General features: G+C 37.2%; 4 protein-coding genes and 1 non-coding gene across 6 annotated transcripts in view; 3 read left to right on the top strand and 2 right to left on the bottom strand.

Moving 5' to 3' along the window:
* LOC134668379 (protein Aster-B-like) overlaps nt 1–6,910 on the top strand; it is a 49,261-nt gene extending 42,351 nt beyond the window's left edge. Inside the window, exon 18 of the mRNA XM_063525859.1 lies at nt 575–6,910. Coding sequence (XP_063381929.1) covers nt 575–658 — 84 coding nt within the window. The 3' untranslated portion in view covers nt 659–6,910. The remainder of the gene's footprint in view (nt 1–574) is intronic.
* The window catches only part of LOC134668133 (thymosin beta), a 113,217-nt gene that overhangs the window by 49,001 nt on the left and 49,357 nt on the right, over nt 1–14,859 (top strand). The window lies entirely within an intron of this gene.
* Trnae-cuc (transfer RNA glutamic acid (anticodon CUC)) lies at nt 7,363–7,434 on the top strand. The gene has a single exon. It is a non-coding gene; the product is annotated as a tRNA-Glu (tRNA).
* Nucleotides 9,800–14,716, bottom strand: LOC134668143 (ubiquitin-ribosomal protein eS31 fusion protein). The gene is made up of 4 exons (XM_063525658.1): nt 14,639–14,716; nt 12,282–12,416; nt 11,329–11,524; nt 9,800–10,007 (listed from the first exon to the last, which is right to left on the bottom strand). The coding sequence occupies exons 2-4, from the start codon at nt 12,404–12,406 to the stop codon at nt 9,861–9,863; spliced, it is 468 nt and encodes a 155-aa protein (XP_063381728.1). The 5' UTR covers nt 12,407–12,416; nt 14,639–14,716; the 3' UTR covers nt 9,800–9,860.
* Nucleotides 13,416–14,726, bottom strand: LOC134668124 (ribosome biogenesis protein NSA2 homolog). Of its 2 annotated transcripts, none has more exons than XM_063525629.1 (2): nt 14,639–14,726; nt 13,416–14,263 (listed from the first exon to the last, which is right to left on the bottom strand). In XM_063525629.1, the coding sequence occupies exon 2, from the start codon at nt 14,241–14,243 to the stop codon at nt 13,464–13,466; it is 780 nt and encodes a 259-aa protein (XP_063381699.1). In that variant the 5' UTR covers nt 14,244–14,263; nt 14,639–14,726; the 3' UTR covers nt 13,416–13,463. The 2 variants fall into 2 exon arrangements, with proteins under 2 accessions (XP_063381699.1, XP_063381700.1); XM_063525630.1 differs by lacking the exon at nt 14,639–14,726 and adding an exon at nt 14,460–14,481.

Raw genomic sequence — 14,859 nt, forward strand, 5'->3', positions numbered from 1 at the left:
AACATAATGTTTTGAAAAAATGTGTCCCGCCGAGTTTGTTGCCGGTCCCATATTGGGTACCCTCCTCCGATTGAGGGGGGATTTAAATCTTCTCGAGGCAGGTGTAGGGTTGGAGCCGGTATAGCTTTATTTGACGTTCATAATCGCATTGTAATATGCCTACTTGAATAAACTATTTTTTATACTTTGACTTTTATCTGCAGGAGACAGAGAAAATGGGTCACTCTATATGAAAATGAGTGCCTTTATACCCATATATGGTTGATATTCGACCGGAGGTACTTGCCATTGACAACCGAAGTGTTGTGCCACCTATAAAAGCATTCCGAAACGGGATCACCGAAGGTTCAGTTTTGTCTTAGATTCGACCTATACCGAAACTTTTATATACTGTGTTAAAATCATTGAACAAAATGTCACTGAATCTTTCTTTTTAGACATATGAACAATGAATATCCATAATTGCAGGTAGTATAACTCAAGTTCCTCTCGGTGACTTATAGCAATATTTATACATAGATTTAACTACTAGACTTAATGATAAGTTTGTTTTTATAATTAATTATTGTTTCAGACGGAGCAAGCTCTCAAAAACCTGCTAGAAACGATCAAACCGACATTAGAGAAAGACGACGACTCGCCGCGGACTGACCTCTGAGCGACCACCGCTCCCAACATTGGCCGGAATTCGTCCAACATTGGGTTGGATTCGTCCAACACTGACTTGGATACATCCAATATCGCATTGAGTTCTCCCGACGTTAGCTTGGATTCGTCCAATGTTGCCTCGAATTCGTCCAAAGTTGGCTTGGATTACAACAATGTCATGGATTCGTCCAAAATTATCTTGGGTTCGTTCTACATTGGCTGGCTTCGTCCTACATTGGTTGGATTCGTACACTGTCCAGGATTCATGCAATATGTCAATGACTCGCCTATTAGTCAGTGTTGGTCATATAATGAATATGTTGATCATAATCTTTGACAAGAGTAAGTGTTTTGGTACCAACATATTGGTTATTGACTGTTGTAAACTGAATCTTCATTATTATGAGGCCAATATAAGTTATATTGGGTATTTTGTGACCAAATTGGGTAGTCGGGGCACGCTAAATTTTCATGCAAAATGCTACGTCAAGTATGGAGCTTATAAAGGATGTATGCATTCTTACTGTAAAGTTAGCGTGGTCAGTCTATATAAATTTATCGTAACATTTTTAGCTAAGTTCATTAATTTAGTGTCGTTTCGTATAGTTCCTATAAACAATTATCATGATTATGGTCACAAATACATTCAATATTTTAGCAAACATTTATTTGAGGTGGTCAATTATGTCGGTAATAAAATGACTTATGTTGACATAGTATGTGGAACATAACAAATTATGTTGGTCGTATAGTCCACGGTAATGATTTATGTTGTTCACAGTATGTGAAACATAATAATTTATGTAATGTATCCACAATAGTGGGTTACTATTGTTTTTGACGCTGCAGCTACGGCCAACGCGCGGAGACAAATGTGACATTCATAAGAATAATGTACCATTGTTGATTGTCCATAAAGCCATAGTACTATAAAGATGCAATTAGAAATAGCTGTTATAGACAATCGACAATGTACATTTTGTCTGAAACTGTCACGTATACCTAATGCTCTCCAATCTCGATTGCTTTTTACATTTATATGTTTCATCGAAATAGCGACTAGATATTTAATATGACGACATTGTTGTAAAAATACTAGCATTTGCCCGCATAGGTGTGAGCCTGTCTGTACATAGTACCCCTTACTACTCCTGTACTGATATTATCCCCCTTTTACCCCCTTAGGGATGTGTCCAAGGATAAAAAAAATCAGTTTGTGTGCAGGTTTTAACAGTGATCGGAATTGGGTGAACTAAAATACCTATTATTTGCAAGAAAACTACGAGTATATACACGCTAAAAGTCAGCCAATCCTAAATTATACAGTATATATAATAAAGATAAATGTTACATTTACTTCAATCTTTGGAAGTAGGTACTTTTTGTTGACATTAAACGTGATAATTTAAAAATAGGTAACCTTTTGAACGCCAAACGGCGCATCCATTTGCCGTGCCACTGACGTCACAGGGGTAATATTTAGTTTTAACTGTGAATAAATAATGCCAACGTAAAAGAGGGGTGTTTTTCAGTAGATTTTAATCAAAAAACGATTGATGTCAAATGGCGTCTTTGGCGTCGTTGTCATGATTTTGCGTTGACGTCAATTGCCGTCTGTGATGTTCAAAAGGTTAAACTTGTATCTAATTATAAAAACTCTTATCTACATAATTATAATAATAAATTGTACAAAAGCAATCGGATGCGAGTGCATTATAATTTTAATATTAAGCTTAACTAAACTATGTAATCTGCTAGAGGTTTTCCAGCCGTGTGCAATAAAATCCGGTTCCGGGATTCCGGAGAACCGGGTCCGGAAGTCCGGATTTACCAAAGAACCTTCAGTAGCAGCTCCCTTAGTAGCTCGATATTACATTGGCATTTTAAGATTATATAGAATACCTATAAACTGGGGTGACTTTAATAAACGGGGCTACATTGAAAGTATCATAAAAGCAGTAATTTTGTTGCTTGATTTTCGTCGAAAAAAGCTGTCTTCGATGTTAAATAATATAAATTTTACGATATTGAATCGTGTTTGACATACAGCATACAGCTTAATGGAAGAATCACAACTACTAATGTTGAGAATTAGATAATCTCCTAAAATTGTACCCAATAAAAGATTTGTCAGATAATACAACCAACAGATAGGACCTAGTTTTAGAGATAAGAGAAATGAAAATCGTGCTTACTCGTGTAAAGATTTGGGTGCCAATCAAAGACTTCTCTTATGTAGAATATAGAAGTCTTAGAACAACATTAATTTTAGAAATATGGCTCCATAAATACAAAAAAATACCTATTGAAATAGTGGATTAAAAAAGGATTCTATATAGGTACGATGCCAATTCAATAATGTCTCGAAAGTAGAAGTAAAAAAACGTGTAGAGTCAAACCAAGCTAACTCTGCGCGGCCAAAGTGTGGCTATGTCATCATTAATGTCAAATTTCTATGAAAATATATATTTTATAATGACACACCCTCACTTTGTTCTGTGCGGTAGCTAGCTTAGACGGACTATTATCAATGTAATATCGAGCTGTAATTTATATGAAAACCTCACAGATCCCCACTGTGATAAGTATGTAGATACATTTAATTTTAATCCAGTAGTTGTATCGTTTCGACGTATCGGCGCCAAGCGTCTGTGGCACTTCGGCGTTTCACGTTAATTTTAGTTGCTTTCAGTTACTTAAGTTGCCTAATGTTCAGTTGATCTTAGGATTTAAGCCATTATAAACTTTGGTTTAAAATACCAAACTACTTATACTAAAATTAGAGTTACATTCCCAAAATTTTCTATACAGATATATCGGAGCGGCCACAGGAGTTCACAAATATCAGAACAAAAGCTCTATTATAAAAATATTAAACTGCATGTTCAGGTATTTTGAACACCTTAGCCGCTCCAATATATCCGCGATGGCGGATGTACAAAATCAGGATGATTGTGTAGTAAATAGACTAATCAAAAGTCATTTTCTGTAGTGCCTGGGTTATAAAAAGTGATAGACGTAAGTGTCAATCTTATACGTAAAGAAACATGTACCTGGGTATTAAGACGCGCGGGTTAATTGTCTCTTATTGTGATGCAGCTATAGTCCGACAAGAAATTGTAAAAAATTATTGAGCAGTTGCAACGTTCGTCAAGTCCCTAGGTTTACACAAACCACGATTTTTTTTTATTTAACAGAAAATAAAATCGATTCCTAAGATCAACATAGCATATCATATGTTCAATTGAGAATGGAAAACTTTCTTCTAAGCACAGAAGGAATTTCACATTAACTTTGTACTAGTATGCCTGATCGCTTATGAAAGTTCCTAAGGGCTCATTTAGACGGCGCGGGAAATCGCATTCGATTAATAATTACATTGCGTGAGGTTACATCCGATTCAGCCGACCGATCAAATACCGCGATGTGAAACAAATTGAAACTCGCATGTGATTTCCCGAGAAAGTGAGAAACTAGAGCGAACCAAGTTATAACAAGTCCAAAGTGAGGGAGTTTTCCGATGTCATTGAAAACTGACCACTCCTATGGACTTGTGTAAAACGAGACATTGACATGTCATTGTGATATTGACATTTTTATTTAGTCTGGCTAATTTTTTCTCACTGGGTTGCAATGGTTCTCAGTTGAACGTCTTTGATGTGGCAATAATTGTCTTAATTTAAAGTTTGATCGGGGCGAATATGAAATCGATACGCGTGTCAATGTGAATATAATATTTGATCAATCTAGATTAAGGAGTAAACCTGATTATAGGTGTTAAACTTCTCAATTTAAAGAAACAATATTCATGCAATGTAAGCTTATTCCAATTCCAACTTATGTTACATTATAATGTTTATTACTCCATGACAGTTGTTACATTGGCCCCTCGTTTACACTCGCCCCGGTTAACGTAACATATAAATGTAGTAATGGCGTAACATGAAGCATTTATATGAATTCGGAATTTATTTAATTTTAAGTGTAGGTCAAGCGGCTGTTGTAATATTTTAATTATTTGATACATAGGCATTTATGTATGGTAACTGGGCTTAATATGTGGCTGCATTTCGGTGATTGGGCTTGGTAAATCATTTGTGATAGTGGAGAATAAGTGGGACTTTTTCTTTGCACCATCACATTTCAACCTTGTTTTTGTTATCGTGAAACTTAGACAAGATAAAGTTTATTTGTGGATACCCGCTACCTTAACAAACGCAAGGTTGAACTGAGTTACCAAACTGCATTATATCTAATGCGTTTAGGAATTTTTCTACGCTATTTTAAGCTTAGAAATTTATTTTTAAATTTTCGCCCAAAATTAAACTACTTATTATAAAATATGTTAGCAATAATAATGATAATTCGGTGTGTCGCTCTTAAATTAGACTTTAGAGAAGTGAAACAAAATGTAATTGTCATTATTGATGTTTTTACTTTATCAACCGCTCACGCAACTATAACTCTACATCATTTGTTGGTTATGGATCCATTGATCTATTGAAAATCATGTACTCTCTAATCTAATTTGTGTTGACTATACAACATATTATTGCTATAATACAAAATTGAAACGTCGTAATCCGGGATTACGTAGAACAAGGGGTGACTTTGATCAAAATCTTGACTAAAATATATATATAAATATCACCTTGCAACAAATACTGTTTTTGATGCGCGATCGGTTGCCAAAGTATTTTAGGTATTTGCCTTGCGGCTTTGAATTTGAGTGCGTGTCAACTAGGGTAATGCCTACATTACACTAGTTTATCAGTACTTGTTGTTACAATTACAATATCAACAAGATACAAGTACTGAGCTAGTGTTAACTATACATAAGTTATGAGGGTTTAGATGTAATAGATAATTCAGCAAATATAACTAGCCTACCTGCCCAAATAGAGAATTATATCCTTTAAAAAGATGCTATAGTACATTAATATCCAGAACCATTATTAGGAAGTAAAGAGTATTATATAAAATTATGATTATAAAAAATTATATCCTGTGCGTAAATTGTTATTTTTCAGTTTTGTATTATAGATTGCGATCTCTTATTGTAAAATTGTAGTTATTCGGTTGTTAAACATCTGCGGTGCTTCTTATAATAGATTTATTATCTTGGGGGCATAAATTTATGCAAAATTTGTACATGAAATGTACAGGTCCTTTCATACTTGCAGTCTAATTCTGAAACCATTTTCAATGGTAACCCTAACTTACTACATTGCCTACTTGTGGGTTCTTAAATAGTGACAATTATGCCTACGCCCATTTTAGACAGCAAAAGTTTATTTTTATGTCGCCAAGATAATAACTTTCTTATTTTCCTTTTCGTTGTAATTATTTAATTGTAAAAAAAAACAAATTATGTCAATTATCATTATTTATCATTTATTTAAACCTATTTATTTATATCCAAAGTAGTTTTATAGTTCAGTTGTATTCCATTCCAGAAATTATAAGATCTGAGGATATATTTGGTTATATATTACTGTTAGAAGTGACAAAGAGTAGATTCCTATTAGTTGTAACGGTGCATTTGAGATCACCTTGCCAATTGAAAGCATTAAATGCCGCGGACGCAATCTTCCTAGACGAAACGTAACGTTAAACTGGGGTGAATTTGAATTATATCGACTTGTATGACAAAGTTGCCCCGTTTTACACTAAGACGCCCCAGTTTACGGCAAGTATAGACTATCCAGGGCAGTTTTATTATATTTGTGTAAATTGACAATTTTATAACCATGAACTAAAATTAAGTCATAAACTAAAACTTGAACTTAAAAAAACTATACAGAAGAACATGCAGAATAATGAAGGTATCCTAGTGTCAGACCAAGAATAGTCTGCAGCGGATTTGATAGCCCACGCAGTGAGTGTTATTTTAAACGTCGAACTTCTATGAAATTATGCCGTATTTAAATGACACTTGCACTGCGTGGGCTATCAAGTCCGCTGCAGAGTTTTTTTGGTCCGACTTTATAACGTTTTTGCCAAATTGCAATGAAGTTGGCAACCTAGGAGATTAAAGGGCTAGCATCCAGGCCAAAAATAAAACTTATGGCGCCATCTGTAAAATACTTCGACCGGCCAATATCATGGCGGGTTATGGCATGACTGAATTGAATTGCAATAGGTTTTGGAAAATTGCGTCGACGGAAATGCACAAATTCCGTAAAATAGTGTAAAGGTGGCTGCGTTAAGGCAATTCTATTCTCAGTATTGAGTAATAAATAAATATTTTAAATGAAATTTATATCGTTGTCTCATTAATTTCTTGTTTCCATTCTGACCATGCGAGAATTTAGTCAATTGACGAAATTTGAATATAAACATTCATTGCTGCACATATTTGGACTTAGGGCCAGTTGCACCAACCACATTTGACAGACTGATCAACGTCAGCCGGCGCGCCCCGGCGCCTTACTATGAAACTTTCCATACATAAAAATTTAGCGAACTCTTTAACGATACGAACAGTTTGGTGCAACCGACCCTGCAATCCATAATATTTAAACAATTTTGTCTACATAAAAATTATATCAATTGAAATTTGCTAATCCGTCAAGTGGGCGGAAACTGACGCAATTATCCTATATACTCGTAATTTACTGAGCGTGACAAGGGGTATATTATAATTAAATAGTTTCATGACGCGAATTCGCGTCTTCGGCAATCAATGGGTTAATTTCGCTACTACATGTAACATCCGATATGGTCTAGTGGCTAGGATACCTGGCTCTCACCCAGGAGGCTCGGGTTCGATTCCCGGTATCGGAAAAAGTTTTTGTTTTTTAGCGTTCACTTTCATTCAATAAATCAATCCGTTATTTATAAATATAGTTTTGGTTTCCTTTGACTCATTTCATCCAGGACATTTTAACTTAAACTTTTTTTTAAAGAGACAATCTGATAAATCTTATTTTTAGAGTTCCGGGAGTCTAGATCAGTGGCGGATTTGCAGTCTTTGCCGCCCTAGGCTCCAGGCCCTGTAGCCACCCCTTTCTCAACACCCGTCATATTGACTACATTTTGTGTTATTTCTTGTTATCATCAGCGAATTATTTTGTCGTAATTTGCCGCCCCTAGCACAGAATAAATGTACTAGGTACAGAAGATTCACTCTCTAACAAAACAAGTCTGTTACGATCAGGACAGATATGGCCGCTAGATGGCGACAGCGCCACGCGCGGCTTATGGCTAGCCTCCAAAATTGGTGTGGAACGGATGTACTTTTAGGTAGGTAGGTAGGTTTATTTATTTGATTTTTATTTTTGATTGTACATACTTACCTATATTTTTAATGTTTCTGACACTTAGAGACCTTTACATCTCTAAGTCAACTTAGGCTAGTAATTATGTGAAGCTATATTACTGTCTTTTTATGTAACATATGAGCACAAAATGCCGTGTCTTACAGCTACATGTTATTACTATTTTAATATTAATATAGGCCGGTAGCTTGAACATGTCATGCTCGCTTAAAAGTCTTTGCTTACGGTGGCGTTGTTGATCGGGTCGCCACTTTCCCGAATGAAGGTTGAGGGAGGCGATGGCTGAGATACGCGTCATACTCGTGAACGGGTGCTGTTTGTGGAGACTGGTCTGTTAAGCTAACACGAGCTATTATACTTAGTAACTTTTATTAATTAATTACAGTGAGACGCCTCATTCTGTTCTCGTATGTTTCTTTTCTTTTAATGAATGTATTAATTACTTATACAGGATATTGACTCTTGGAGACCCTATACATCTCTAAGGATAACTTGATAAACTATATAATCTTATAGTTCTGACACCTAGAGACATTTACACCTCTAAATATTATAGATTTTTTGTGTTTTTTTATCTGTATTTTGTATGTAATTCGACATAAGAGACCATATACATCTCTTAGTAATTGTAATACGTTAGATTGAATTGTTAGTTTTAATTTATAAAATTGTTGATGTTATTATTTTTGCTTTTATGTAAATTCAATGTTGACGTGTAAAAGTGCCCTTGTGGCCTATTTGCTGAATAAATGTTGATATTGATATTGATACCAACCTGTAGCAAAGCGACGAAATCGTGGAGTGAGCCACGCCTGCCCCTAGGCCCGGGCCTACTTGGCCAAATCCCTATCAAACTTCTGCAGATACTTACAAGCAACCAACAAACCTAGGTATAATTAGATCTGATGTTGTATCTAGCAGTGCCGCGCCGTACCGTGCCGACTCAAATGGAGTTGAATATAAATGCAAAAAAAAAACTTCGTTCAAAGTTTACTTTGCCATACTTTACATATTTTTCAATTTATATTGAACTCCATTCTAGCCATTCTAGGGTCTAAAATACTGTAGATTAGGGCAAATGAAACACAGAGGTCTTTATAATTGTATTTATTCTTTATCAAATAATTCGATTATCTTGAGAATCCTGCTGCTCCGGTCGCTCCGTCCTGCTAGCTATTTAAGGTAGAAGATATAATATTAAAGGTAGGTTAAGGAATATAGGCCATGTTGGGACTGTTTCAGTGTCTGTGTGTTGGCAATTTTAGATTCGTGTAAGTTATCACTGGATATTTTATTGTGAGTTATGAGGAGTAGAAATTAGCATATTGTGGCACGGACTATTTATTCAATATACAATAATACCTTCGATTGTGTGACATTATGTTCAGTTTTCTCCAGAAAAGCGACACAAAACCATCGATTGTATAGCTTTTGCTGAAGAGGCTCATGAATTTCGACTAACGAAGTTCGTTGAACCCCAAAAATAAAGTCCGTGCGACGAGCTGCTAATCTATATCCAGCTTTACGGCAGTCTCAAAGCAATTGCCACTTAATGTGCAGTTTCCAACCAAAAATGTTATATTATTATACCGGTTAGGGCATTATTTTTAAGCATTTTTAACCTTTTCGACGCCGTGTCAAATACAAAAGCTGTCACTCGGACGCCACGTCACCGAAATGTCAAAACTGAAATTGAACTTTTTGCATAATATGACGGATTCATCGGCGTTGGACCTACGGTGCGGATATATCGATCATTGGCGTCCAAAAGGCTAAGCTTCGAGGCTTTCTAAATGCAACCGTGTCAATGTGTGTATGTGTGACGGGCTGAAGGCCGAAATAGGCCTAGGAGTCAAATAAAAAGAATCATAACTGTGTCAAGAATTTAATCCGTCATCCACAGTCGTCTTACAGTAGGGTAGATCACTTATCCTATTTGTCGTCGTCCTTGAACACCATGGTGCTGTGGCACTTGCCGCAGTAGTGGCGGTCCTCCATGACGGCCATGAAGACGCCGGCGCCGCACTGCTCGCCGGTGCACTCGCGCCTCAGACGGTGGATCTTGCCGTTCTCGTCGACCTACAACAATCATGGTGATATAGTCGCCATCAGATATATCGGAGCGGCCAAGGTGCTCACAAATATATGAACACGCCTCTATTGTCAGCATGAATAAGTTTTAAATGTGGAGCTCGAGTCGCGACTTGAACGCTTACTAAGCAGTTTAGTCGTTTTGCTCGTTGGAATTTCCTTTTATATTTTAAGTGGGAGGCGGGAGCATGTCTCGAGATGTAAAGCAAATATATGTGCATATTTTGTGCGATGTTTGAGCCTGCAAAGCAAAAACTAAAATACTGATGTAGCATATCCACAAAATCTCTTAGCCGATTTTCTAAATATAATATCTATACATAGAGAAATCTTTGGAATCTGAAGGAAGACAGGTAGTTCCTTTTTACCCTTCTACATGGAAGGGTTATCCAGTATACCAAAATACTGAGTCAATTTTGATTGAAAACTATATCTGTATATGGTCTATGGTTGGTCTTTTATTTTTATTTATTGTCAGGATGTCTCAGGATAGTTTGAAGCATGTTTGAAGTTTTGAACGTAATTAAAGGACCCTACTCTATTTTTAAGAATGAATAGGAGTAATTAGCACGTATAAATGACGTCACACGCATCAAAACCAGTCGCAACTCGTCAGTTGAGTCACGGAACTTTGGTGACGTGGCGGCCAAGGCCACGTGTACGTTCAACCGTTTTATAGTAGGTTTGTAAATTCCTGGGACCATTTATATTGAATACCTGAGTCAGGTTTAGGTTTTTGAACCAGTTTGGCAGGCCAGCGAGTAGGTACGGTAGTGGAGTACCTTACTGAGGGCGTGGCATTCTTTTTTTTCATTGAATGGGCGACTGTTGAACTTTCTTGTGTCCGCTCACATTGGTAGTTTGAAAATTATGACTATTACATATAGGATAAGTGGCGCTGATTGTCATAAACACACATAATATCATGGATTGTCGAACAGAACGTAGTGTTCAAAGGCTCAATAAAAATATATTTTTTTTTAATGTTAGCGGCAGCCGTTTGAACTAATTTTACTCCCATAAGATTTAAAGTCGAAAAGCCCACAAAATGAGGGCAGCACCAGTCTTGCTCCTAGCATACTGAAGTACCTACTCGATATTGATACCTCGTCAGGAATAAATTTGTAAGCGTAACCGTAGCCTATGGATGCTAGAGGTGCTATGTGCTTGCGATATCACGTTTGTGACAAACAAGCCTGCCTGCCTTATTGTTAGCGGTCATTACAGACTACGGAGTACTAGTTCCGACTAGTCCAGAGGTGTCACAGGCGCGTTGCCGTCCATATATCAACAAACAGTCAACACCAACCTTGTAGTATCTGAGCACAGCGAGCTTGACCTTCTTCTTCTTGTGCTTAATCTTCTTGGGTGTGGAGTAGTTCTTCTTCTTGCGTTTCTTGGCGCCACCACGGAGGCGCAGCACCAGGTGCAGGGTGGACTCCTTCTGGATGTTGTAGTCTGACAGGGTACGACCGTCTTCCAGCTGCTTGCCGGCGAAGATCAACCTGAGAGGAAACATGATATTTAGACAGGATAGTGAAGATGTGGGTCCCTTCGTTTCACATAAAGTTTTTAAGTCAATGAATGTCATATTATCATTAGTCCTAAAACTGACACCGTTGATTTTTCAGGATTTTCGTAAGGTTTATCCTATAGATTGGTTAGGTTTGTTTTATGGCAATCCTGAAAAGTTACGCGTTTCTGAACCAAACAATTATGACAAATGAAAATGTAGACAAACAATACATTATGACTTAAAACTATATGGGAAACAATAGAGACCCGTGAAGATGCGCTATGCAATGCCAAAATTTTTTTCTCTTCCATAATTAGTGACCCTTTGGTAATGGTAAGGCTGCATTTCCACCAGAGCTGTGCGAGGCGCAGAAAGAACCAATATTGTCCACTAGAGCTGCGCTGAGCGAGGATGGGTAAATCAAGTGATTCTGTTGATTCTTTACAAACACATGACACATCTCACGCTACGCATCCTCGCATACGGGATTGTGGAAACGCAGCTTAAGACTGACAATCAATTTTTGAACTTTTAGTTCCAACATAGTTTGGAAGCTTCATTTTGTTTCAAGTGTTTAGTAAACTTAAGGCTAGGCCACACCGGCTGCGTGTGCGTGCGCTAAAATGTTGGAGTCGCACACGTCACGCAAGCGGTGTGTCGTCTCTCATAAGGAACTGTATATTAATTACAACGCGCACGTCTACGCACACGCACCCGGTGTGCACGGGCCTATCGTAGTGGCTTACCTCTGCTGATCCGGGGGGATCCCCTCCTTGTCCTGGATCTTGGCTTTGACATTCTCGATGGTGTCAGAGGGTTCGACCTCAAGGGTGATGGTCTTACCCGTGAGGGTTTTCACGAAGATCTGCATCTTGGTGTGCCTGGGATCAATATTTAATATTATAAGCTTTCATATTATAATTTTTTTATGATATAGAGAGGCAAACGAGCAGACGGATCATCTGATGGTAAGCGATTACCGCCGCCCATGGATACCCGCAACACCAGAGGGGTTGTAAATGCGATGCTGGCATTTAAGATGGGAGTATGCTCTTTTCTTGAAGGTTTGAAGAAAAAAATTACATTTTTCTAACAATCACTTTATTTTCCTTACTTTTTTGCATTTTTTACTCCTCAGGTAAGTGTACATTTCAATTTACATTGCTATTTATTATAAAAATATTGTAACTGTTAACATAGTATATAGAAACCTGGTAGCTTTCCAAAATTAGATTTTTTATTTATTTATAATTTATCAGTATCATCTGATACATTTTTTTTAGTCATTAAACATCGGATTAGGGTGCATTGTGGTAAATCCGAAACTGGCAAATATCTAGTAAACTAGAAACACTTCATACTTTAGCAACACTTACGCCGCTGCAACGCTTACATGGCATCTTGCATACTGTTGCTACAGTAAAAAGTGTTTCTAGTTTAGTAGATATTTGCCAGTTTCGGAATTACCCCGCCTTCGCATTTACCCCAATGCACCCTACATTACATTTTTAATTGTTTACTTAATGATCACTAAACTGGAAATACAAGTAAATTGAGTAACTTTGTAAACAAGTTTTTCAATGGCTAAAAGAAAACTATCTCTTAAATTTTCTTTCTACCTGTATTTGAATCCCCTAATCTAATAATTACTAACCAATGACTAGAATAAGGGCTCCAATTTGACTGCCAGAACAAGATCAGACATGTTAAAATATTATTAGAAAATGATTCATATAACGAATGACTGTTCATTTCATAATGACATGTAAACAACAGAACAAAACCCTTGCATGCACTAGAGTGGAACAGTTCCATTCTGTTTGCAGTCCAGTGCACGAGTCATGTGGGATACAATGGGTGAGTCAATAAAATAACAAATAAAAGCTTCACAGTTGCTTTATTGGAATAAGATAATAAATACAGACACATCAGACCAAAAGTACAGCATTAATACAACCGTCATTCTCAGGATTGTTCGTTACTTGGGCATATTTACCCCATACCACTTTACCGGCCTGCGTCACAAGACCGAGCTCGGAAATGTTCACTTCCAAAACAGTACCCTTTGTTATCACACCAAGACTTGTGTACATTTGTGAGCTTGGGTTCTTCTTAACACCGATGATAGGCAAGCAGAAGGTAGCTTTTAGTTCGGGATGTGTCACATGTGCTTTCTTGAAACGTAGAGCCATAGGCCGGATAAATCTTTCAAACTTCGGAGGCTTCCTAGTGAAGTTCTCCCCGACAAATGTGACTTTAGTAACCATGCGTTTCCACGCTTTCCTCTTTGTTTTACCAGACTTTAGTACTTTGAATACTTCAGCGTCAGCTTGTGCTCTAACTTTGGGTATCGGGACGTCCCATTTGCCAGCTTTCTCTTTGCGTTTCTGTTTGATCATGTTAGAGAGTACTTTAGCACGGGACTGTACATCTCTGTCGAGGAGGTATACAGGGAGCGCTCCCTCAGCAACCTTCTCAGTGTTCTGTTTGACATTTTTCTCTTCATGAGCCTTGATTTTCTTCTTCATCTGGATCTTCTCATTGCGGCGCTCCTTGTTGTAGATCTTGGCCTTGATGCCGCGCAGCTTGCGCGCCTTCTCGGCCCGCTTGTGCGGCTCGCGAGCCTCGCGTTTGCGTTTCCTCTCCTCATAATCGAGTCTTCTACCGTAAAGCTTTTGGTGGCGCTCAATGTATTCGTTCTGCGGCATTGTGGTTGCTTATTCGGCAACTACAACAAAATTATAGTCTTATCAATGGATTAGATGGATGTACTTCAATACCTCAAGTACTTCAACACGACGCGACATAACCTCTTCGGTGCCAAGTGTTGCTCATTTATTAATGTTTTCACCGCTTTCTGGTGTAATTAACAAATTCAAATGATAATTTCCTAGTAATTCACTAAATAAAAACCGAATAGTAACCTGAAATGCAAGAATGTCTTGTATCCACGTGTCTTATGTTCAAAATACGTTTCCCACTTCTCCTACGGGTAAATTATACACTGCACCGACTCAAAAGATTTACGCGGTTAATTTTATAATGAAATACTAAAGTTATTAATGATTAAAAAGAATAAATTGCACATAATTAATGAACTCACCTTATGCCGACACCATGCCACAAAGAAAGAACTTATGGCAACCGGAAACTGTCAATCGGTGTTGCTAGTTTTGAGTTGCCGGCATGTATTATTTTACCGGTTTTCGAAATAATTAGAGAGCTTAGTTAATTTTTAAAAGTAAAACTTCTAACATATTTTGTTAATCATCTACAATATTTTATGTTTTAATAACTAATTTTATGTTTATGATAATTTAATTT

The sequence above is a fragment of the Cydia fagiglandana genome, chromosome 10 (genome assembly GCF_963556715.1).
Source record: "Cydia fagiglandana chromosome 10, ilCydFagi1.1, whole genome shotgun sequence".
Lineage (NCBI taxonomy): Eukaryota > Metazoa > Arthropoda > Insecta > Lepidoptera > Tortricidae > Cydia > Cydia fagiglandana.

What these genes read in the sequence shown, in the direction of transcription:
- LOC134668143 (XM_063525658.1), bottom strand. Translation starts at nt 12,406, where the DNA reads ATGCAGATCTTCGTGAAAACCCTCACGGGTAAGACCATCACCCTTGAG. An exon ending in ATCCCCCCGGATCAGCAGAG is followed by an intron (nt 11,525 to 12,281) that starts GTAAGCCACTAC and finishes GTTTCCTCTCAG; the next exon opens with GTTGATCTTCGCCGGCAAGC. An exon ending in CTGTGCTCAGATACTACAAG is followed by an intron (nt 10,008 to 11,328) that starts GTTGGTGTTGAC and finishes TGATTGTTGTAG; the next exon opens with GTCGACGAGAACGGCAAGAT.
- LOC134668124 (XM_063525629.1), bottom strand. Translation starts at nt 14,243, where the DNA reads ATGCCGCAGAACGAATACATTGAGCGCCACCAAAAGCTTTACGGTAGA.